Source organism: Dysidea avara, chromosome 7 (genome assembly GCF_963678975.1).
Source record: "Dysidea avara chromosome 7, odDysAvar1.4, whole genome shotgun sequence".
Lineage (NCBI taxonomy): Eukaryota > Metazoa > Porifera > Demospongiae > Dictyoceratida > Dysideidae > Dysidea > Dysidea avara.
In genome coordinates, this window is record NC_089278.1 from 28,994,428 (window position 1) to 29,020,631 (window position 26,204).

The following is a 26,204-nucleotide window of genomic DNA, read 5'->3' on the forward strand; positions in this document are numbered from 1 at the left end:
CACGATAGATCACCTGTCCTGTGTGGTGTTCCTCGCGTTGTTCAGTCTCCTAGTCAGTCACGTCTATCGCATTCTGCTGGTGCACTCCATCAACGGCCACTAGTCCGTAACGTACTTCATTATCACAGTCGCGTTCAAGGGGCGGCCAGAGTTGAACTTCAGGCCGGGTGACTACAGCGTTTTACTACAAGTAAGTTAGGCTTCAGTGTAGCTATATGAAATGTCACTATCAATATCAATAGCACTATGTATATGTTGGCATGTGTGTTCCTTGCACCGACGTGACAGTAAATTCGGAGGGCTCCACAGGGCCCAACTCCAGGCTCGATCGACTCTATTTAGCGGCAGTGGTTACTGAACCACTTCCATTTTTTATTATGGGGGTGGCACCAAAATGCCAGGTTTGTACAAGGGTGCTTCTGAGGCATAGACTACTCTGAGTCTGACATTTGCTGCTTATCCTTGCATGTATATAGCTAAGCAGCTAGATTGACATCCAGTCGTCATCTCCACTGAGTCTGGCCAGAGCTCCATTAAGACATCAGACTGCTTGTATGGCTCACTACAGAGCCTGGATAAAGCAACTAGCAAATGCAAATCACTCGGGTTGATTTGACAGTAATAGTGTACTAATTCATGTATTAGTGTTATGTATGTCTGTGGTTGCTATCAAGAGATAAGAGTTTTCCCAGAGCCAGTCTTGAAAAATGAGTAACCAGCTGACCAGCTATCAGCTATTAAACTGATACCTTTTTTCTTTTTCAAGTTAACAAACAGGATGGTTTCAGTATGCTTCACACCATACTCTACATACTACACTTTCAGGTATTACCCCTAATCAGTCATACAAAGTTTAGCTGGTTTTTAATTAGCTCTAAAATGATCCATCACAATGCCTTCGTTGCCATCCTGCCCACCACCCTGTTTGAAGTTTGCTTGATTTGTTTTACCAATGAAACAGCTAATATTAATTGTGGAAAACTTGGAACTTGTACAGTGGGTGCTCTGGAGGGTTGTAAAACATGAGTCAGTGACACATGACTGTGAAAATATGATACTCATAGTCTCAACTATGGCAAGCTATAATATGCTAAATACTCAAAATGATATTTCTCAATGCTTGCAAATAAGCGATATGGGAGACAGTTACATCATACTGCAAACTGGGAAAGTTTCCCTGGGCAAAAGTTTCATGGTTAAGGCTTACTGAGACTATTCATGGTGAAAATTTAAAGCCTAAACATAGCTATGTGTAGTACTCTGTAAAATTATTGATCTAGCAGGAAACCTTTGCAGTTTGCTTTGAAACTGCGAAAAACGTGAAATCTACCAAGTGAAATTTTCCCCATTTATGGTAAATGTTGGGCATGCAAAGTTAATTCACAGTTTATCATCCAAGGTTCTTTTATAGCATGAGTGGGAGGTCATTTTTATTATGAATATTGAAATGTGCTTACTTTAAAACTATTACAAAAGGGCTTCTCTAATATTAGAGTTCGTTCAGCTAACTTAGATGTAACTAATGTGTGCTACATACATATATATATATATATATATGAGGTAAGCTTTTGTGCTAAATTATTAAGTATGTACCATAAACAGTGAACAGAAATCAAGCATATACCATATATGTACAAGTGATAACTGCCTTACATGCATTTGCATGATAGCATGTGGGGCACACATGTATCTAAGGAATGCAATTAAGTTGACCAGTTTGAAGTTTTGGTTATTATAAGCTAGGTTATGACACAGGTTATATATGTAGCTGTATCTTACCAGTGACTGATCATTGACAAGCTAGGTTATGACACAGGTTATATATGTAGCTGTATCTTAGCAGTGACTGATCATTGATAAGCTAGGTTATGACACAGGTTATATATGTAACTGTAACTTACCAGTGACTGATCATTGACAAGCATGGTTTTTAAAAGCTATTGGTTTTAGCACTTGTATTTGTTGGTATAATTATTATCTGTGTACAGGTATTCACAATAGCACTACATGTACAATATGACAGAACCACTTGTTAGTGAGATTGATGTGACTGAGCCAAACAGTGGTCTTAAGATTGTTAGTGAGACAAGGTTGAATTATCCATTATTATTGTTAAATAAGAATCAATCTCATAAAAATGATAGTAAGACTCTGATGGACTATAGTTCACTGAACTATGAGAGTGAATATGAAGAACAATGTAGTTACGCAATGATGATCCGTAACTCCACATCTGATCGTAAAGAATTCTTACATACATCAAGATATGTTGCAAAAATGTTAAAGTGGCGTTTGGTCGCAAGCTTCCTATTTGTTATCTGTGCAGTGATATTGTTGTATCAAGTTCCAGTTGTTTTCTATTACACTACAATAAACCCTCATGTTGATAGCTTTGATATTACTGATTATCTGGACTTTAAAAGCTGTTCTGTTAAAGTTAGTGGATTTGCATAATATATCCACAAAAAAACAGCACAGCTATGAAAAAAGGTCCGGCCTTAAAAAGCCTGGGTGAAAAAAAGTTGTGAAATCAAAGGTGTTGGCCAACAAATGGCTGCAATGATGTTAATACTAATAAATTTTAATAATGGTTTGTGCATTGTTAAAATTTATTAGTATTAACATCATTGCAGCCATTTGTTGGCCACCACCTTTGATTTCACAACTTTTTTCACCCAGGCTTTTTAAGGCCGCACATTTTTTCACAGCTTGGCTGTTTTTGTGTGGATATATACTACTTTTTGTAATTGCAAGTTCCAAAGCCAGCCTATGATTGACCCTGATATTTCATTTTAACTTTTTTCTCTTTTCTACAAGAATCATTGAAGACTGCTTGGCTGAAATCAGATGAATTTTGAAGATGTGTATACCCCCAACGACTCAACTTGTGAACTAAAAATGGACCCTGAGGAAGCTTCCGCTGCAGAAATGGTTAATTATACTATTCAAGCACTTTGGAACTACAGATACATGTTATTTAGATTTTTAATTATTCCCAGGGTTATCAGCACCTCTTGCCACCACCCTGACATCACAGAACTATATAAAACTACTCCTTCTGAAGAGAGACAAGGAGAGCAAGTCTGCTGTAAAATATAGCACTAAGCAGCATTACCTGGCGGCACCCGTTAATTTTGAGAATACAAGTGGGGTAAAAGAACCCATCTCAACTTCGTTGTTCATACTTCCGTTGCTTGTCATGTTCAAACGTCGATAAACTATCATGGGTGAGGATACTTGGGTACCACGATATGAAAGTGCAATAGCCTTAACTTTGACTTTTAAAGAATGCCTTCAGCCAATGTTGCTTACCTCCCCAGAATCCTGAAGCATAAACATCTAAAGACTTCCATTCTCATTATTAGCTGTTGCGTATCGAAGGCTGGGTCTCACCTGTAAAGGATGCATGAAAACGGTGTTTTCTGGTTCTGTAAAACGAGCATGTCGCCCGCCCACACTGGTTGTACTTGACTGCACGACACCGCTACTTTCATAATGTTTGTAGAATGTTCTAGAACAATCTAGATTATCCATTGGTAGATCTATGAAAGATCTATGAAATTATGGACTTGATTATTGAGTAGATTTTACCTAGAATTTTCATTTATAAAGTAGAAATAAAGTGAGGTGATCAACCGTGATAGCAGCAGCTCAGTGGTTAAGGATTTGGGTGTTCAGTGTGGAGGTCTCTGGTTTGAATGCTGGTAAGTAACTTTTTTGTTGTTGACATTTTTAATGTACCTTTTTTATCCCGCGGTGACTGTTCTATTAGAGTATTTCGACCCCGCGACTTACAGTTGTTTGGTTTTTGCCTTCTATCTCTGTAGCTGTCAATGCGATTTCTTTTAAACCACAAAAGGTGTGAACTATGATGGTTAACCTACATGCACACCGATTTTTAAGTTATTCCCATAAGTGGTTTATCCTGTAGGCATGACAACAAGTTGTCCTTTTTTAATGCAAATAATCATCCATAGCTCTATGAATATTAGTCACTTTATACAGCAGTGGCTGATCTAAGATTTTTTTAAAGGGGGTTTCTGTTGAATCCATGGAAACCACCCTAGATTTGCCAGTTTATAGTAACACTCAACTTTGGCTTTACGACCTTCACAATAATATTACAAACTTCCTGTTTCCTGATGCTGTAAAGACTGTTGACCCATGGATGTATAGGTCAATACATTTTCACACGAGCTGCATGTGTATAAATGAATGTGGAACCTTGCCAGTTGCTTTTCGAAAGAGCTAAGCTATACTAGCTGTATTTGGTTGCAATCTTAATAAAAGAAACACAAATACTAAAATAGTTATAAATATGGTTTTTGGCAATACATGTATATCAATATATCGTGCAATGCAAAAGGCTTAACGATGAAAGCATGTGACTCTACAGCTGATGTGTTTCATGCATGCATAGCTATGCATGCAGATAAGAAATACTTGTGATATGGCATTAACCTGGAGCATGTTACATTGTAGGTTTACCATTAATTTTCTTATGGTGTTTATAGTACTTTCTTCATTTCAGTACTTTTAATTAAACCCACAATTGAAATGATGCTTACTGGTTAGATTACAAATGCTTGATGCTACGATGTTGCTAAAATGTATGCATTACTCTCCTTTATACATGCTCATGGTATAATCCTTGTTAATGTTGATTATGATTTGTTAGTAGGACATGTGTTTGTGTTTGAAGCATAGAAAGCAGACCATAAAAAAAGTTTTGAGGGAATAACTAGTTGAAAAGGTGTCTCAAGACCATTTAACAGTGTGTAGACTGGCGGAACCTCTACTGATGCTTTTGAGCAGTACTCAAATATCATGATCAAAGTCATGTTTTCAGACCATGCAAGGTTGTCAATAATAGTGTTGGCTGTTTAATTAATGTTTATTGGATGCTGCATTTAGAGTAAGTGACTGCTCTATTAGAGTATCTCAATATTATTGCAAACAATAATAATAATAATAATCAAGAAACAACACATTAATTAGATAATTTATGAATCACAGCAATGTTAATATGCAGTGCATTCTTTGTTTGCTTTTAAGGCAAATTATATTGTACGTTTAATTATTTATTGTCCTGGTGGTTAATGCTTTTTCTAGCCTATTAAAAACCTAGCATTTTGTCATTTCTTTATTAAAACCACAACGATCATTAAAGATTCACAGTACAAGCGCTGAAGATCTGCAGGACTTGGTGGTCCTGCAGCCTGTTTAAAGATGTTAAGTATTGTATGTTTGAAAAGTTGATGGCAGAAAAAATCCATGCATGCTTGTATTATGGTTTGTAATTGCATTATCCTTAGGTTGATCCTGTAGAAATTCAAGCTGATGAATTACTATTGAATGAATGTAACAATACTGTAACAGGATTTGGTGATTATCTAGATTGTCATGACTCAGCAATTGCAGGACTATCGTTAATTTATATTGTTGGACTATATGTAGACAACACAGAGTGTTATTATGACTCACTATCATTTTTCTGCAATGCAACACTTCTGTTGTGTAATGGTAACAGTTATTCAGTAGACCTGACAGAAGAATGTGAAGAAGTTCGAGATAACAAATGTGCTTCTGAGTGGAGAATAGTGGAGAGCTTTTTTAATACCACAGTCCCAGATTGTATGAGTTACAATGAGTACGGAGAGCTGACCTACTCATTGGCTCCTCCCCTTCCTTGTCCAAGTGAATTTAATCATTTTTGTGGCTCAACATGTTTACCAGTGTGTGATGGACATTTCTTGTTCACAAAAAACACCTTAGATCTTGTCTTTTATGTTTTAGCTATTATTACTGGAGCTATTAGTTTAATTGGAGGAGTGATCACTCTGATAGCTTGTTATTATAATCAAGGAAGAGTGTGAGTTTGTTAGGTTCTGTAAATATGATCTGCACAAAACAGTCTAGCTGTGAAGAAAACTGTGCCTTTAAAAAGCCTGAGTTGTGAAATCAAAAGTGGCGGCCAAGAAATGGCTGCAATGATGTTAATGCTAATAAATTTTAACAATGCACATAGCCATTATTAAAACTAATTAGTAACCTGTCATATGATGGGGTATAGTTTGTGCTCACAAATAATACTGTAGATACACTAAGACTATTCTGTGAAAATGATTTTCATTGTGTATGATGCTTCTATGATGATTTTTAATGACATCAGTTAGGGTGGCACCTGCCATATTAGGGTGTACCCTACTAAACTCTATTACCATAACTGTTGGATGAAAAATTTGTTTTTACTTACATGCAACTTATTTCAGGTTGCAGTTTCCACAGGTATATATTCTATACAATACTGCAGTTTGGATAATTTTTGGTAAGTTTGTTGAGAATGTAGAGAATCGATACACTATTCCTTGAGGGGTATGTACTGTAGGTAATGACCTGAAATTTCGTAGGTCATCTCTGAATTTATTTCTGAAAAGCTGAAATAGCTATAATCTGAAATGTTGTGCATTTTGAAAGTTGACAGTTGAAAATATGTCAGTACTGGAAGTGTACAGAAATCTAATATTATGGATGTAATAGTTTTAAAATTACTGCTGAAATATGCCTTGAAGGTTGAAATATGGACAAATATAGTAATATCAAAGAGGTGAACATGTGTTCACTCCCAACCATTTTGTGCAGGAACAAGCATGTTTTCATGTTTTAAATGTGTTTGCACGCCTGAATCATCCACTATGTATAGGATATTTTTAAAGCCTCATAACTTACCTATTCTTGTCCGTATCAAAGTGCTTTTTTGATTAATGGTTCCAGCATTTATAGAGGGCTTCACAGCATTACTAAGTGTATGGGAAGCTGGCCCATGTAACAAGAGTTATTAACAAGAAACGAGGGCTCAGATGAACGTGAACAGACTATAATACAAGTTGCACTGTACTTGGACACCTTCATTGTGTAAAACAAAGTTGGCATGGCCTTATCAGGAGTACGTAGTTATTAGAGGTGTACACTCCCATATAGCAATAATAGACTACAAAATTCCACTACATACCACAACATATTTAATTATATCTCTTGAACACATTGTGGCCCCACCACAAAAATTTGCCAACAATAGACCATAACCCAATTATTATTTACTACAAAATTCAAAGAATTTGAAGCAGAATTTTTTTAAACATTAAGGATTAAAGTTTTTAATAGAGCCTTTTTGAACCTTAATTAAATTGACATCCCATAGTTTATGGAAGATCTGATTCTGTCTTTAATCACTGAAAATTTTATTTTAAAATATTAACACGGATGATCTATACAGTTGATTTTGGAACTCAAGATGAACCAATTTTTCATGAAATATTCAAAATATTTGTGGTAAACTATGTGGTATATGAGGCTAAAAATGGGTATGGGTGATGAGCACCATAGGTACACACCATGTTTCGAGAGGTAACCCTACAATTCCTCGGTGATTTGACATGGAATGACCCTATTATCTAAATTATGTACATATGTATGTGCATGTATCATGAATAAACCATCTTTGCAAAAAATATTTGTAGTATGCATATTGCTAGTGTAATAGATTGTTGGGTATCATGTGAAAACAATTCCTTTACCATTCTGTATGGCAAATTTATTACTGCCATGGATTTTGTTCTGCTATATTCTTTTATTGCAGTGGTGTTGGAGAATCTGCCAGTTGTGGTGGGGAAGTCATTAGTTTGTTCAGATAGAAACTATTGGATAGCAGTTAAAGAAACGACAAACTTTTGTCAATTTCAAGGTTGGTGATTTAAATAAAAAATGGAAGGAGTGATTGCGTTGCAATTTTACGTATCCCTCCACACAGATGTATGTTTATTTCACAGGTTTTATACTACAGTTTGGCTATGGATTGTTCTTTGGATTTTGGTGCTTCCATCTCTTTCATCTTTTCCTATCTTTGTCCTTTCCATTCAAAACCAAACAATTACTGGACTCTTCTTCACATAGGAGAATGATTCACATCACTGAAGTGACCATAGTACTACTAGTCAGTGTAATTCCTCCAATAATTACCCTCATTGTGTCACAGTATGAAAGTAATGGATACTACTGCTTTCCTCAATCTCCTACTGTATTGTTTTATGGTGAAATTTTACCATCAATGCTTAAACTTTGTATTGGTCTTGTATTAATATTTCTTTCATTTCGTCTTCTCTGAAAGGTAAGTTTGTATGTAATGAGCATACACCAGCAATTTTAGTATAATGCACTCAACCATCATGACCCCTATTACACAGTAGGCAATAGACATGTGTATACCAGTGTAATGTCTTGTTCACTGTCCAAATGTCTTTTTTTAAAGTAAAGCGTTGATTATCTGACATCAGAAAGTACAACCATCAAACATTAAAGTGACCAAGACATTAGAGTATATTTTATTAGCTAACAGATACATGCTGTGTTATTAATAGTAACCGCATATAATTTAATGACTGAGCAAGAAGGTCTGCATTTCCAAACAAAAATACCAATCATATAAACAACTCTCTTTTTCTGTTCAAGACTGACCTCTCTGTATTGGTTGCATGGTGAATTCAGAGTGACTTTCAATGAATTTCTATACAATTTTACATTTTTCTAAGTGTTTTTGACTAATTTCCTTAGTCAAGCATAAATCAACTATGGTTAACACTGTGCATTGTTGCTTAGCTAGGCCAAGGATGTATCTTTTTACCTATCATGGCAGCTACAGTGCGCGATGCATGCATCATGGGCTGGCTATCATATTTCTAATTATTGCCAGTGATCTCAACGGAATCAATGCATTGATTGCAGAGGAACTTCGTACTTAATGTAGGTATGTGCATCATTGAAACAGAAAGCATAATGAAGCAAGAAGAAGGTCACTTACAGCTGCAGCTATACTAGTGGACATCTATAGGATTGCGCCGATTTTACCAGCAAAATTTACGTTAGTAAAAGCAAAGAGCAAACTGTGGGGAAAATGGGCGCCAAGGAATGGCAACTTAGCACAATTTGTATGAAGAGATCGAGATACTCTAATAGAACAGTCACGCATAGTATTAAGGCCTTTTCACACTACAGTCGAATGCGCATCGAAGCCGGATCAAACTATTTCACACCTGAGCCGGATTGACCGCAATGCGCATTCAATCCGGTTTCATGTCAATCCACTTCGAGAGGTGAATTGGCCGGACTTAATGCGCATTAGCTCAATTAGCAAGAGGCGCCGTACAGTCTCCTGATATCTCGCGCAAAGCATGGCTATTGCGCCAAGACTAAAGCGACCGCATACCTAATGTTATACTCGGCTTGTGGAAGTGATATGGTAACCATGAGTGAGTGTCGAAGGAATAGCGTACTCTTCTGAAATCATCGTGCCCGGTACAGGTTTCCTCTTAAGAATTAACCAGCTTCTTGGCACCCAACGTTTTGTAACTGTACTAGCAACATACTTCGCTGCGAATACTTTTCTGACTCCAAGGAATACGAAGAAGGTAGTACAATGACTGACGCCATTTAAGTTTTTGTTACGTAAGTGGGTAATTAATCACACTAGGCGTTAGGGAGAGCACATTAGCACTCCGTGAAATTAAAGCTCACGTGATCTCACGTGACCTGATGACGTCACACAAACCCACGTTGTGTGATACGTCATCGTCCGGGTGCATTCACTACGGACTTGCAGCTCCAAGGCTACATCAAGTGTGAATTTCAGTGCTTCGTTTTTATACCCCTCCTAGCTGAAATCGATGGTGGGTATCTATAAACAACATTTTGAAAACATTTTTAGACTGTACTGAACTTAGAAAAAAACTGAAAAGTCTCAAGCGAAAAAAAAAAGTGAACTACAGCGGGAATCGAACCTTCGACCACTTGATTTCAAGCCTCATGCACTACCGCTTTGCTACTGTGACTACTTGTATAACATTTACTAATTCTAGCTATAAAAGTCTACCACTCTTACCCCAACCCTACCTAGCAGATTATAAATGATTGCCTAACTCTTACCCTAACCCTAACCTAGCAGATTATAAATGATTACCTAACTCTTACCCTAACCTAGCAGATTATAAATGATTGCCTAACTCTTACCCTAACCCTAACCTAACATATTATAAAGATTACCTAACTCTTACCCTAACCCTAACCTAACTTTTACTACCTGATGTGACATTAAAGCTAGTCAGTTCTCTAACCTCGAGACGAAACAGGCTCAGGAAAGTGTTCCTTCACTACCATTCTAATCTATAGACTAAATAAAAGACTAACCAGTCGTATGAACATCCGTACTGTATTCCGCGAGGCATTTCATCATTACCTCGTGGCCAGGAAGACCAGACTAATCACGTGATATAGATTACAGGATAATTTACGGTATGCTAATGTGCTTTCCCTAATGGTTACTTCACGTGTTATGAAAGCGAATTGAATTCAGTTACTACACTCGTAGTGTGAAATGGATTGATGCGCATTTGATCCACTCTCAGTCTGACCACAGCTGGATCCGCATTCAATGCGCATTAAGTGTGAAAAGGCCTTTAGAACAACATATGCTCATAGGAATGGTGACTAAAGATCGAGATACTCTAATAGAGCAGTCACTATAGATGAAATATTCTCTGATAGAACAATCACACATGCTTGTAAGCTTGAGATACTGCAATTAATTTTTATTGATGCTCAGCAAAATAGAGAAAATTTGAGCAAAATAATAAAGAAAGAAAAAAAAGAATTGCTGTAAAGAAAAATGGGTGAAAAAAAAAGCAAAATTGGCTCACCGCTATGGACTTTTAATCCTTATTCAGTCATGTATGGCTATACTATTATACTATTGGCAAGCCATATGACTGATTTACAGTAGTACAGTTGCAGGTGTAGACAACCTTTCACCCTTCTCAAATTTAATTTTTCCTTATACACACTTGTAAATTAAAACCAAATCACTTTCACTGGTTGTATTTTATACAGGTCACTGGTAAACAAGTAAAAATATGAAATATTATTAGTTTAATTATGACAAAATTTTCTTTATTAGGAAAATCGTTGGAAGTCAAGCAATGCTATTACTTCTAAAGTATTTTGTACAGGATATTCCATCGTGGAAGTCAAGCTGATTCTGCTGTTTTGCTACTATGCAGTAAACTTCCTAACATACCTGACTGCACTAGTTGTGTACTTGTATGTTTTAAATGATTATTTTGTGAACTTCTTTGAATACCAAATTTGTTCAGCTGGAGGCTACAAAGAAGAATGTGAAATTCACAGAGAAAGAGTTGAAGAGTCATTTATACCATCAACTATTATGAGTATATTATCAGTTTTATTATTCTCAATGATTAGCTTCAGTCACCTGATGTATGTAATACACTTCCGATCTGCAAAAAAGGCCATACAGGATACACTTAAATCTTGGAACTGCATACAGTTATAGCATCGAATACAGATTGACAGTACACTTTACCCCTAATGCTGTTTATGTTTAGGACATGTGTGTTTGTATAATATACTGTAATTGTTTATATATATATTTTTTAGCTACAGTTATGGTCTACTCATCCTCAATATCAAAATGATTCATACACCATATAAGTACATTTTGTATGCCAATGAAGCTATTGATCATTAATTTCGAGTTTACAATTCCTTTTCATTGTACTGTGCTTTAAAGCTTTCACCATCTAAATCACGTACAGCATTTTAAGCCCAAAGTCGCACACTTCACTGCTTGGCTATTTTGGTATGGGTATATAGTTAGCTTGCCCATGTACATAATTGTTCATGCAATGACAAAAAATGATCATATTATTGTATATAAAGTATACATTCATGACTAGCTTAACGTATATCAGAACTCTTGTCTGTGATCATGTGTGCAGTGGATGAGGACAAAAACATAAAAGATTTGGTCGTGCAACTATTTAAATGTCGACAGTTGCACTGCACATGATTGTGTCGTTCTGTTTTTTAAAAAAATGCGCCCACACAGGTACCAATACCGTGACATCTTTTGCTGCACTGTAGCTATTATATTCTGTGAATTCTATGCAACTAAGGACCTGTGAGAAAGCTTAAAGCCTGGGATTTAGAAATGTATATAACTAAAAATTAATGTGAAGAATACAAAACGAAATCCTAGATCCATGCAGTGGTGACTTGATCTGCAGCAGCATGCAGTCTGGGCATGTGCCAAAGGAGTCACGACAGTTAGGTATCCACATTCAACCTGTATATACTTAAACATCAACTTTTCACCTGCAAATATGTATATAGTGTTCTTGACTGTGCACATAGAGCATTGAAAATTTCTAGGTTATTGTAGTTGCAATTGGGCTTTAGTTTCCTATCAATTGTTTCAGCTTATATATATATTTGGTAAGTATTAAATATATGCTGATGAGAACTATAATACATACATCAGGTAGCATTGTTATCAAGAAAAATTGTAACATATTTGCAATCCAAAGCAATGCAAGATCGAAATCCAAAGCAATGTAAAGATCACCATCTCTATAATTGAGTTTGAACTTAAAGAGAAGTAATCACAAGTAACAATACATATAAAATTAAATAAAAATCTCAAAAAGAATCATCATTATTATTACATAGTAGCTGCATCAAGTTGTGTGTAGTATGCACCAAGAAAAGTGATGAAACCATATTATATTGATGAAGATAGTGAACAAACTTGAATTTTGTATCAATGTGCAACGTGTTTACCTTGTATCATGTACATTCAATCAATTGTAAATACACTTGCCCTCTGCAGATCCTGCACTGCTTTTTCATGTGTTCAAATGATAATTTTCACCTTAATTTAGGTATTGCATTTAATATATAGAAATTCCTATGTAACCATGCACCTATGCTGAGAAAAGCCTATTTTGTATTTGCAGGCTTCAAAGTTACAATATGTACAATACAAAATTAACATAACAGTGTACATAAATTTCTGGCATGTAGCTACGTAATACATAATTAATATGTATTTCAATGTCAAAATTTATTACAAAACTTTCTTATACTATCCAACATAGTTGGGACATGTACTACGTACAGTAAGTGAATGATGTTGATAAGGGTGTATAGTAATAGACTAATTATAATCAGTACAGTTGACAGTATAGTGGATCTCTCAGCTCTCACTCTGTGGATCTCACATTCTTCTTTGAAGCCTCCAGCTGAACAGAAAATGTACTCTCCAATATTAGCATTGTATTCATCTACTTCTTGTAAGTATGCGATGACTGCACAGAAGTACATAAAAAAGGTTATTGTATAGTAACAAAATAGCATTGTGAGCTTGACTTCTGGAATCGAATATCCTAGACAGAACACTTTAGATACAGTGATGTTTTTTGACATAAAGTGATGTTTCTATATAAGTAAAAAACACATCAAAACTAATGTCATATTGCTAAAATTTAACTACTTAGCTACAGTTTGTAACTATCATACAGTACGATAGTATTGCATAGTAGGGACCACAAAGGAGTAGGCGTGGCCCACGGGATAACATCACCCAAAACTAGCCTCAATTTTTCCTGACAACGATGAGGCAGTATTGGTTAGGTAAAACTAAGCCCAAACAAGTTTTCAGATCAACCCGAAATGCTTTCAACTAGTGCTATGGAATTAAAAAAAAATTATTTAATGGAATTTTCTAGTGACTGACTGACTGAGTAGCTGACTGATGCCTTCAGACAAGCATAACTCGATAACGGCTAAGGCTACGGGCTTGATTATTGTACTCTTCGACATCACTTCGGCCCAACAGGCGCCTTTTGGCATACTGCAGTATGTACAGTGCATTCTTCATGGACTTACTAGTATCCTCCTTTGTGTCCCATTCATCTAAGTGTTGATTTGGCAGTAGTACGTGATGGCTTCCCTTCGTAATGAAAATCGTCTATATTTTTCATAGTGGCTATTTTGATAGCAGAGATGCTTTCCAAACAGTTCTTGATCCGAAATTCTGCGTAACGCATTGAACATAGCTGACAACAAAGTGTAATGGATACTTCACTTTTCAGACGATAACTGGGGCGTACAACGCCATTTCAGATGCAGTATGCATGGATTGCAGAGGTACTTTTCGAACAGTTCTTGATTCAAAATGCTGCGTAATGCTTTGAACATAGCTGATAATGAAGCGTAATGGATACTTCACTTTTCAGATGATAATTGAGGCGCACGGCGCCATTTCAGATGTGATATGCGTGGGTTCACCAGTCATAATCATGAATCATGGTAGTGGTTTATAATAGAGATCGCCTATGTTTTTTCCAAAATCCTAATAGAACACTCAACTAAACACCACTTTATAAACCTTTTCCAACCTCAAAAGAAGCCTTAGAAGTTAATGTGGAAGACGTTTAGGTCCACTAACAAAGATAAAGTCAAAAGGACTTGATAAAAGTACTTTTTTAAAGAACTGAAATCTGCCATTTTCAGCCATTTTGTTCATCTTATTATTACTCTTATTCTTATTGTTTTTTTTTTCTCACAGGGCTAGAGCAAAATGTGAGTACTTTTTGGTAATAAAAACTACATAACTTTCCTTCCTATGTCTTTCTTCATGTCCAAGACCTATTTTTTAATGCTTATCACAATGATAACACCCATTCTCAAGCAATTTTGCTTCTTGTAGGTTCACTTTGCCATTGATCTTCTGACTTAGTTTCTGCAAGGGTAACCAATGTGTTAATTGTGTTAATAAGTATCCAATCTATTCATGTTAACACATTCATTTGGAAATCCTATATCATTACCTATGTTTAATCACAGTATATTAAGTTCATACCAGAACAACAATGTTGTTGTGTACCACTGCATACTTGACTTACTGTGATCACATAACTGCACAAGTATACATGCCTATTTGATAAATCTGAAGCCATACTATTGCTGACCACAGCATGCTGTACACTGCCTATAGTTGGATATGTCAGAGCAATATAGTACAAGGTACATTCAATAGTAAGGAAACAATACACTGGTGTTTGCTAACTCTGATAATATTAACTAACTATACAGTAGGGTTCCACTGATACAGAAAAACACCTACCAGTTTGATACCTAGCATTAACTTTCACCGATACAGATACCGATACTGATAATTGCCATACAATTTACACACCTCTCAAGTTAGCTATGTGTGACTGCTCTATTAGAATATTTATTGTGCAGTGACTGTTCTATTAGACTATTTCGATCTTTTTCATGCAAACATAGTAAGTAGCAGTTGCTCATGTTTTAACAAAGCAATTCCTGTACCTTTTATGCTAGAATAATGCTCAACACTATTTCCAGCCTGTTATACCTCACGTTTTGCTAGCATAGCATTCATGATGATAGTTATATGATGATGACGATTGGCGTGAGTGGCTATTAATCAGTATCGGAATACCTAATTAACCGATACCAATCGATACTAAAAACCCAATATCGGCACCGATACAATACTGATCCGATTATCAGTGGAACATTACTTAAAAGCTACTGTACATGACTAACTTTGATATATATGTTTAGTACTGTGTAATATCAAGCACCACCAGCACATCTTATTATCATCTTAGCTATCGACTATAAATGGATTTATAAAAAGTAAACAAACTAGTGAAAAGTAATTTTAAAAATTAAAACATGGGAATAGAGATCGCTGGAAAAAGTAAAGAAACAAGAGTCCAAATGTGTGATGGAAACCCTATATCATTACCTATGTTTAACCACAGTATATTAAGTTCATGCTAGAACAATAATGTTGTTGTGTACCACTATGTACTTGACTTACTGTGACCACATAAATGCACAAGTATGCATGCCTGATAAATCTGAAGCCGTGCATCATTACCTATGTTTAACCACAGTATATTAAGTTCATACCAGAACAACAATGTTGTTGTGTACCACTGTGTACTTGACTAAGTGATCACATAGCTGTACAAATCAGAAGCCATACTATTGCTGACCACAACATGCTATACACTGCCTATAGTCAAAGCTGCATAGTACAAAGTACATTCAATAGTATGGAAATATGCTTGCTAATTCTGATAATATTAATTAACTGACTACTTAATCACTACTGTACATGATGACTAACTTGATATACATGTTTAGTACTGTGTATGCATAACATCAAGCACTACCAGTACCTCTTATTATCATGTTAGCTATTTATTAATGGATTTATAAAAAGTAAACAAACTAGTGTAAAAATAAATTATTTCAACAATTAAAACATGGGAATAGAGATCGCTGAAAAAAGTAAAGAAACAAGGGTCAAACAAGCCAGCTTGTTAAACACACAGAGAATCTCATAGGCGGAGGAAAGGGGGGGTTGGGGGCTAGGGGGCTGAAGCTCCCCTCAGAATAATATCACGCTGAAATCATCCTTCTTGGAGTGGGGCTGAAAACCGTGATAAAGATCGAGATACTCTAATAGAGCAGTCACTCTAATAAAGCAGTCACAGTATTAGAGCAGTGTTTAGTAAGCTACTGTATGTAAGGATTTTTATGTAGTTTATCAGCTATAAATGTGTAGCTGGTGAGGTAGGCAGCTATTGTCAGCTGGCTATGACCTTTTTTTTTGGTCTCATCTTACCAAACCAGAGACAATGTAGTGCCTCAGTTCATTTATTCGCCCCTGGTCAGCCCCCCTCATATCAACTGCTTCCTCCGCCACGACAGAGATCTCTATTTGGACTCAAATAAACATTTATACAAAGGCATTCTTAGTGCTTACTGATTATTTTCAGTACTTATTTGCCCCTATTTATATAAAACTACTCATTTTCCTTAGTCTCTAGCTATACCATAGCCATTGAATCCAAATAGAGATCTCTGTGTGTTTAACATGCTGGCTTGTTTGACCCTTGTTTCTTTACTTTTACAGTGATCTCTATTCCCATGTTTTAATTTTTGAAAATTATTTTTACACTAGTAATTATTTACAAAAAAAGTTAACAAACAAGTGCACAGAAAAATTTGGAATTTTCAACTACAGTAGGAACCATAGCACATCGATAAAAAGTACTGAAACAAGTTGGAGTAGTGCACGATATTAAATCACAGTAATACAATAAGGAGTGTTTTATATCCCTACTGTGCTCAAGATACCATAATGGAGATGCATAGTAGGAATATAACAATTCTTATTGTTTTACTGTGATTTAATATCGTGCACTACTCCAGCTTGTTTCAGTACTTTTTATCGATGTGCTATGGTCCCTACTCTAGTTGAAACTTCCAAATTTTTCTGTGTACTTGTTCTATTAGAGCACAGTTGACATTGATGTTTTTCTATAAGCATTGGCTGGGATCCCTGCCTCATTTACACTGTCCATAATTATGCTATGAATAATCATAATGCTTTGAAATTATTAGCCATGCAAATATCATATGTGCATACAACGTTTTTTGTTGTTGGATATATCATACCATTGACTTTTGTGGGTACTTCTGTACAGATATCAGGTTGTGATAGTATATACCATACATTACATCTAAAAACACCTTTCAATTACTGATATTCACATATTCACAAATACAACAATGGTGGGTCAGGAGAGGGCCCTCTTTAGTTTCCTTAAAAAATTCATATAAGGTTCCAAACAGAATTGCCAAATACTCTAATAGAACACTCATTGCATGCAACATTGTAAAAATCCTCCAGATGCATTCCATTCACTAGCGAGTTTTCATTCAATAGTAAGTATGCCCAAAGCACGGTGCTGCAAATATACAAGTGTCCATGCACATTGAGTGATTATTGTTCTTTGCATCCCATAGCTAGCAAGCTATATATCACCATTATTTATGCTTATAAAATCATACACCACTAGAACTAATTCCCACAACCCATGCTTAATGAAGACCACTCATAAAACATAATTGATTACTACAGTTGAAACTACTCTACATCAAAAATTCAGTGTACAATTTACAAAATGTCTACAGCACCATCTAGACCCCAGCTCTATGTACTCCTCTAGTACTAAATCCCTGTAATAGTGCTATAAGAAGAGTCGAAAAGTTTGTAGCATTACAAATAATATATTGTACCAATCATTTACAATACAGTTAAACTTTCACTATCATGACATTCTGTTGTAAGACATACCAAGCATTAGGACTATTCAACATTCAAACTTACTCTTCTAAGAAGCCGCAAAGAAATGAGCAATAGGATAAGTCCAATACAAAACAAAAATAGGAGTGGCAGAAGGTGACCATAAAATACAGCAGCAATGGGTGTAGGAAAGCAGTAATATGCAGCAAGACTATACTTTGACACACTAATAGTGACTATTGGAGGTACACTACTGAGTAGCACTACTGTCACAACTTCAGTCATCAAGACTCTCCTCCTACGTGATGATGAATCCAACAATATTTTCATTTTGAATGGAAACACCAGACCAAAGAATAGATGAAAGAGATGGAAACACCAAAATCCCATAAAGCAGTTGTAGATGAAGTGTAGCAGAAAACCTGTAACAATGAAAAGAAATACATATACGTAGCTCCTTTACTTCTACAGTATGCATATTATGTTTTGATTATATGCACATAATTTTATGACAAGAAGTTTAGCCCTGGCCAGTATTGAAATTTTAGTCCGGAGTATCTTTGTTAAAATCAAATTTATATGGTTAACAAATTCACTGCAATTGGAAACTTTTTTTTGTAACTAATCTTTATTAGAACAGTTGACTGCTACAATTACAGTATTGGAAGGTTCTATTTGAGTGACTGAAATCTTTTTGTTAGTGTCTGATTTGTTTGCATCCTTATGATCTAGTAACGTTACATGGTTGATGCTGAACAGTATAAATTTTCTGTAACTAGAATTACAGCTCCTGTGTACTTAATGTGTGGTTACAGCACAATACTATAATATATTGATATGTATTTGTGTTTTACTAAAGAAATGGTGATGTATTGTGTAGTCAAAGGAGCGAGACATGTGTATTCAGGAACTATAAAATGTGGTATCATACAAATGGCAAATGCAGTTGGTTGTTATGCATACTGGATATATTTTATGACTTTGTAGATCTGGGTAAATTACCAAGGCACAAACCTTCTTGCACATTTTTTTAATTATTGGAAGACTGTTTTATTACAGTGTATTTATTGATTGGCACTCAGGTAGATTGTGATTTGTATAGTTAAAGTAAGATTGTCAAAAGTTATTAAATCATCACTATAATCATTGAAAGAAAAAAATAATTTTACCTAGGCTACTGGTGGTTCCAGTAGACCTTCAGTACATGTACACGCAAATTTGCCATCTGTACCAATGCTGCATTATCATGTACTGTAAAGTAAATAATTGCAGTGTTGCAGTTTGGCCACAAACTTTATCCATTTTGAAAATTATAGGGACTGTTTCTGGAAGGCTTCAACACTAGTTGTTGTGTCAGCTATCACATTAGAAGGCTTAGCTATAATCATTATTGTGGTTGACCACCAGTTCCTGTAATGTGTAAATAAAATTATGATATGTAAGTAAATACAGATAATCACATCATTTAACAAGATCAGTTAATAAGCTGCATTTTTGCAGACATCGACTTTTTGGTATTTCCCTCCATCTATAGTAATGGCAAAAATTCAAAAAGCCAGAAATTTTTGATGATATTGGTAGAACTAATGTGTGAACAATGTAAAGCCCTAATACGAAAATAGTCTGAGGTAGACAATCAGGTAAAAGATGTATATATGTGGGTCAGACTTAAAATTATATTTAAACGAAGATCTTTAAGGTTGTGGGAAACAGTTTCCATACATGAAATTTCCAAGATTAAACAAGCAAACTACCATCACAAAATGCATTGCATAGTACATTCAGAAGTCTATAAAGAATTTTGTTTTCTAACCTTTACAACAAATAAGCTCTCAGGAATCAATGTAGCGCAAGTTTCAAGTTTAGCCAAGTTCTTCAATGGCATTTGCTGATAGTACTGGGATCCTCAGTGGTGTGCCCTTAGACACATTATTTGTGACTGGATTTGTGAAAAGGTACCTTTTTCACACACAAAATTTGACTCATTTTATGAACATTGAAGCTTCATAACCTTTTTATCATTGCATATAGTTGCCTGAAATTTCCATGAGTACACTTTAAAGTATCTTGCTGCATTTTGAAGCTAAGAACAAGTTAATCAGTACAAGCTAGGAGTCAAGTGTTACATCATTTTATTTGCTGACATGTAAAATGTAAAGGTACCTTTTTTGCAAATCCTGTCACAGTTGAAGTGCTTATACTACTGTAAGAGGCATGTATTGGAAACCCAGAAGATACCTGTAGCTACACGATAGGTTTGACCACACCCATTAATGATCTAGCTGGACTAATAATGATCAAGCACAGAGATCAAGCCTCTTAATGGTCTAATCACTTGAACATGGTGACCACACCCCTTAATCACCATACCCCTTTATTGGTCTAGCTATGATAGCACAGTGAAAATAAGGCATGGCAACCATGGGTGTTACAACATAATTTGGTGGGAAATCCCTACTTTGGAATTTATGTTATAGCATGGCTATGTATGTATAGGGATTTTCAAACCAAACTATGTTGTATTCAAATAGTCACTATTCAGATCCTTAATTCATAGTTAGTACTACTTATCTGCTACTGTATCTAAATCTGATTACTACAATTTCTGAAAATTAAAGCTTCAAATACAACATGTATCAAGACACATGGTGGTGTGTCGAGGGGCCAAAAGCTGGAGTGCTACATCATGGATATACTGACAGCAAAAAAAAGCAAAAACAAAAAGCATCTGTAGCTCTGTGTTTCTTTCTTCAAAACTTATCCAGGGTCATACCTCCATACCTAACGCTAACCACTGATCCACTGCATGCTATCGTAGCTATTCTTTAATTTGTACTTTACATTTATACGGAATTGTATAGTAGTGCTGTGAACCGGTATGCAAAAAACCGGTTATTATTGTCTAGGTTAGCCAATTACCAGTTAAGAAGCCTTTAAACCATTTTTGCCCACCTACTTGGTAAACCATAAATTACCCCTACTGACAAGTGTTAACATCATAACATAACCTCAAAGCATGTGTAAATATGTGATTATAATAACTGTTATTGTAAGACAGGATGTTGATGGTCACTTTGGTACCACCCTAAAGCTGATCCAGCATGCACATTGAGTATCATTATGTCTACCAATACCACTGTATTACACAGAAACCAGCTAACCTGCCAGTTATTGGTTACCAGTTAACCGGTTTTGAATTTGTTATCAGGTTCACAGCTCTATTGTATATATCTACCAATGAAAGTCTACATACAGGTACATCATTCCGTGTGTGTTCTATTACATATCTTCAAAAATGTACACTTTATTAAAATGCTCAAATAAATTATGCACTGCAATACAATTGTAACTTCTATTTCCACAAGCACCATAGTATTGTAAAAAAAAAAGTGGGTAAAAATAAGTTCCAAAGCCAGCTTATAGCTGGATATATAAAAATACAAAAATAATTGAAAACTATACAAAAACAGCCAAACTGTATTAAAATATGGCATGGAAGGTGGCGAAGAAATAGTTGCAATGTTAATGCTATCAATTTGGCTTCTTTATGAACATCATTGCAGCTATTTCTTGGCCACCACCTTTGAATTCTCACCTTTTCACCCTGGCAACTAAAGGCCGTACCTTTCTTACAGTTTGGCTGTTTTGTACGGATATATGTATTGGTATACTTAATCACTAATACTATTGTATAAATATATAGATACACTTTTACACTCTTTATACACAAATTAATCACAATTGGTTAGTGAATTTTATAGTACAGTGTCATAACATTACTACACATTGGTTTGTATACTCTACTAATGCTTACCCACCTTGAGCTTGGCAAAAGTTTGTAGGTTTATTTGCTGCTACAAGAGCATTGCGATTTGAACACAGTAATGCTGATTGTCCAAAAATAGGTAGATATTCCAGGCATGCTAAGAATAGAAAAAAGAAAAAAATAGCTGTTATTTATTTACCTTAAATATCATCATCAGTAAATATAATAAAAAGTCAATTTTATAATGTGCCATGTGGCTGATTGTATGAACTCATTCTGATCAGTATCAGAATTACTGAGATTGCGAGATATTGTATTTGATTGCTGCCAATGTAAACTCTCTCGAATGCAGATAGTATTTTCAGTAGTGCTGGTGTACTCTAGCGTGGGAAGTGGGTAGGTATTTGCTATATAGCACTAGAGTACCAAGTTGAAAGACACAAGACCAAACATCTGCCTTGCTGGAGCTGTCATGAATGGTTTACATACACACATCAAAATACAACATAGTTTGCAATAAGAAATTAGTACTGATTCCACCAGTCCAAAACCAAGGTTATAATTTAAATATATTTTTACTAATCAACTCATTTTAGGATTAGGAATTGTCATAAATGTTAATAATTGTTTTATTATTACCCTGAATCAGTTATATTAGTAAAAATTGGAATTTTCAACCAGAGTAGGGACCATAGCACATGGATAAAAAGTACTGAAACAAGCTGGAGTAGTGTACAATATTTAGTCACAGTAAAGCAATAAGAAGTGTTATATCCCTACTGTGCTCAAGAAACCATAATACATGTAGATATGCACAGTAGGGATATAACACTTCTTATTGTTTTACTGTGATTTAATATCATGCACTACTCCAACTAGGCCTGAGCCTAATATGCTCAAAATTTTACCTATTATTCTTTCCAGAATTTCCCAAAAAATTCTCCTATTATTCTTTTTTTTATTCGTCTATCTAGCCTATTATTCCATAATAATGCCCATTTAGTTTCTGTAGCTATAGTCGCTTAGTTCTCAAGATGCTGTAGTATTGCCAGAATTAATTAATATCTAACCATAAATGAAGCATTTCACCTTACACATAATGGCTGTAGCCATTACAACAGACTTTAAATGGTTATCGGGAGTAATAATAATAATATAGCTAAGTGTATCAAAGCTGTAGCTATAACTACATGCTACGTTTAGTAGATAATAATATCAATATGTTTGTAGATACACTGGTATAAGATGTAAAAGTTTCAGATAATCATGCAGTTAAATCCCTGATGCTGTCTGCAGATTGTTAACACGAAACGATCTGACTGCTCTATTAGAGTATTTGAGCGTTCTATTAGAGTATATCGATCTTTTAGAGGCATTTCAGCCTCTTTCAGCCAGCACTTGTATAATAATGCCAGTTACCTATCATTCTTAGTAGCTAGGTTCTTTCTTCTAGTTAATCAAGAAGAGACACTCCCCTTAATTTCCCGTGGACGTCCGATAATTCTAAAATTATGCCTGTAACCATCCTATTATTCCGGAATTATTCTCACCAAAGTGGTGACCTATTATTCTCAAAATTATGCCGGCATATTAGGCGGAGGCTTAACTCCAACTTGTTTCAGTACTTTTTATCAATGTGCTATGGTCCCTACTCTAGTTGAAAATTTTTTTGTGTACTTTGTCAACTTTTTAGTATAATGAAATTATTATGACTGGTGAACCCACGCATACCGCATCAAAAGAAATGGTGCTGTGTGTCCCAGCTACCAATTATCGCCTGAAAAGCGAAGTACTGGTATTCATTACGCTTCATTGTCAGCTATGTTCAACCCGTTACACAGCATTATGTATCAAGAGCTGTTCGAAAGCACCTCTGAAACCAAGGTAGCCACTATGAAAAATATGGACAATTTCTGTAATGAAGGGAAGCCATGCTTCACATGCTACCACTAAATTGACACCTTTCGCTATCAGCAAAGATGAATGGGATACAAAGGGGGACACTGGTAAGTCCATGAAGAATGCATTGTACGTACTGCAGTATGCCAAAAGGCATGTGTCTGGCTGAAGTGATGTGGAACAGTGAAAAAACTAAGCCCGTAGTCTTAACCATTATCGAGTTATGCTTGTCTGAAGGCATCAGTCAGTCAGTTTCTCAGTTACTCAGTCAGTCATTAGAATTTCTGTTTAATAATTAAAAAAATTCCATACCAACTTGTTGGAAGCTGACTGAAATTGTTTGGGCTTTAGTTTTACCTAACCAATACTGCTTCATTGTCATCAGGGAAATATGAGGCTGGATTTTGGGTGATGTTTTTTCACGGGTCATGCCCACACCTTTGTGGTCGCTACTATACAGTACTATTGTACAGTATGATTACTCCTTTTTGGGAAACAAGGGAAGTGTTCTGAAGGGGATTCATATGGGTGTTATTTAAAATGAAAATGTGACTGGATTTTGGAAAAACGATCCAAATCGCACATTAGAAGTTCCGAGATAGACGGTTTTAAAGAATTGAAGCCAGCATAACTCTCCAAGGATAGCAAGCACGCGTATGAAATTTACACAAAAGATGCATCAATCTGTTACCTTTCAAGCCACTTCCAGTACTTGTAGCTGCTTGTACAGTTTCCCGCCAAATAAGATAGAAAATCTGAGCAATTGGACGAGCGAAGTAGTATCACGAGTGCTCGCAAAGGGGTGGAGGCTGGGGGGTGGAGGCTGGGGGGTGGAGGCTGGGGGGTGGAGGCTGGGGGGTGGAGGCTGGGGGGTGGAGGCTGGGGGGTGGAGGCTGGGGGGTGGCGGGGAGGGCAAAAGTTAGACCGCAAAATGGAGGCAGACCACGATTGGAGTCCAGACACGAGATTACAGGGCTGTGCTGGCTCCTTAGTGGCTGATGTGTAGCAAAATCAGCAGAGAACACGTCTGGCCAACATTATAAGGCTGTCCACCAGTAAACCACTGACTCTTGCCAAGCCAGGTCCTTCACAAGGCCTGAAACCGCCATTTGAGCACTCCACACCACCCAGAAAAGACGTATGTAAAAACCATCCTCGTGTAGTTTGAATAGTGCTGAGGGTCAAAACTTGTAGTACGATAGTGTAGCTATCCACTGGTGGTGTTAGTTTGATTTTGCCTGATGTGCGATTTGGATCGGTTCTGTAAAATCTGGTCACAAATAATGACATATAATAGGGCTGAAACGATCATGGATTACGATAGTGTAGCTATCCACTGGTGGTGTTAGTTTGATTTTGCCTGATGTGCGATTTGGATCGGTTCTGTAAAATCTGGTCACAAATAATGACATATAATAGGGCTGAAACGATCATGGATTTTTAGTGTTTGAGTACTCTCTAGCATTAACGATCGACTACTCAAAAATACTTGCTATTTTAGCCATACCTATGTGACATGTTTAGTAACATATACCATATGTAGTTTAAACTTTTCAAGTTACAGCAACGCTAAATACACTGCATTAAAGTAACCAGTAAATGTTCCTGACAAGCAAAATGCTTTATTCAAACTTTACAGCGTCATATAATCTAATGAATATAATTGTACAAAACTCAATACTCCCAAAACAACAAATATCATAACCACTATTTCATTGTGTTCCAAGTGCTCCCAACATTATTCAATTTCCTAAATCCATATAGGTAAAGACCTATGAGACCACTTATGTGACAGTCTCATAGAAAGCAGCCATGGAAAGTATAGACCCTGTACACACTAAGTTGCTACAGCTTCAGATTTCACAATAATTTATGGGGAATATCAGAGGGAAATGAGGGCAAAAGTATCAAGTGTTCTATTTCTAAAACCTTCCCAGCATGGGTGGAATAACTCGCCATGCAACAAGTATGTAATGTACTATTATCTAGTAACTTAGCATTCCTCTGTTTTTTAGTACGATTACTTCGCATTGCATTTTAAATAAAATTCCTAGCATGGAATGAATATTTTTTCCCCCTAAAAAAAATGGCGGATGTGCAATTTTGATGATGCCATGCCTTAGTGCACACGAGGTCTATAGACAAAGGTAGATTGCAGCATTGAAAGTCTAGGAGGGTTTAACCCTCCTGGATATAATCTGCTGTTTTGCTGTCTTTCCAGTATATAATCATAATCATAATCATAGGCACTAGTGCAGTATGAATGTAGCTATTAACGTGTAGGATAATCTCATGCAAGCTGACAAATGATTAATGTTTGTTGGTCAATTATAGCTACACACTTACCAGCAAGTTCCACAATGATAGCATTAAACACAATGTATATTTGTGGAAACTGCATTCTATAAAAATAAAAGAAGATGTATGACAGCTATTAAAGTATTTCACAGCTAAAACTATTGTAATGAAATTATGTATGTGACCTGATTTTGGAAA

The 26,204-nt window shown here is 35.9% G+C and overlaps 2 protein-coding genes across 4 annotated transcripts in view; one reads left to right on the forward strand and one right to left on the reverse strand.

Annotated features, from left to right (window-relative positions):
• On the forward strand, positions 1–18,914 carry LOC136260603 (uncharacterized). Of its 2 annotated transcripts, none has more exons than XM_066054401.1 (7): positions 1–190; positions 1,989–2,436; positions 5,316–5,872; positions 6,273–6,328; positions 7,640–7,744; positions 7,830–8,167; positions 18,105–18,914. In XM_066054401.1, exons 2-6 carry the CDS (start codon positions 2,008–2,010, stop codon positions 8,162–8,164), a joined length of 1,482 nt encoding a protein of 493 aa, XP_065910473.1. In that variant the 5' UTR covers positions 1–190; positions 1,989–2,007; the 3' UTR covers positions 8,165–8,167; positions 18,105–18,914. The 2 variants fall into 2 exon arrangements, with proteins under 2 accessions (XP_065910473.1, XP_065910472.1); XM_066054400.1 differs by lacking the exon at positions 18,105–18,914 and adding an exon at positions 11,006–11,522.
• The window catches only part of LOC136260602 (uncharacterized), a 24,284-nt gene continuing 11,004 nt past the window's right edge, over positions 12,925–26,204 (reverse strand). For both annotated transcript variants that reach the window (XM_066054399.1, XM_066054398.1), the window contains 4 exons: positions 26,055–26,110; positions 21,862–21,966; positions 18,128–18,465; positions 12,925–13,344 (listed from right to left, as the gene is read on the reverse strand). In XM_066054399.1, coding sequence (XP_065910471.1) covers positions 12,964–13,344; positions 18,128–18,465; positions 21,862–21,966; positions 26,055–26,110 — 880 coding nt within the window. In that variant the 3' untranslated portion in view covers positions 12,925–12,963. The remainder of the gene's footprint in view (positions 13,345–18,127; positions 18,466–21,861; positions 21,967–26,054; positions 26,111–26,204) is intronic.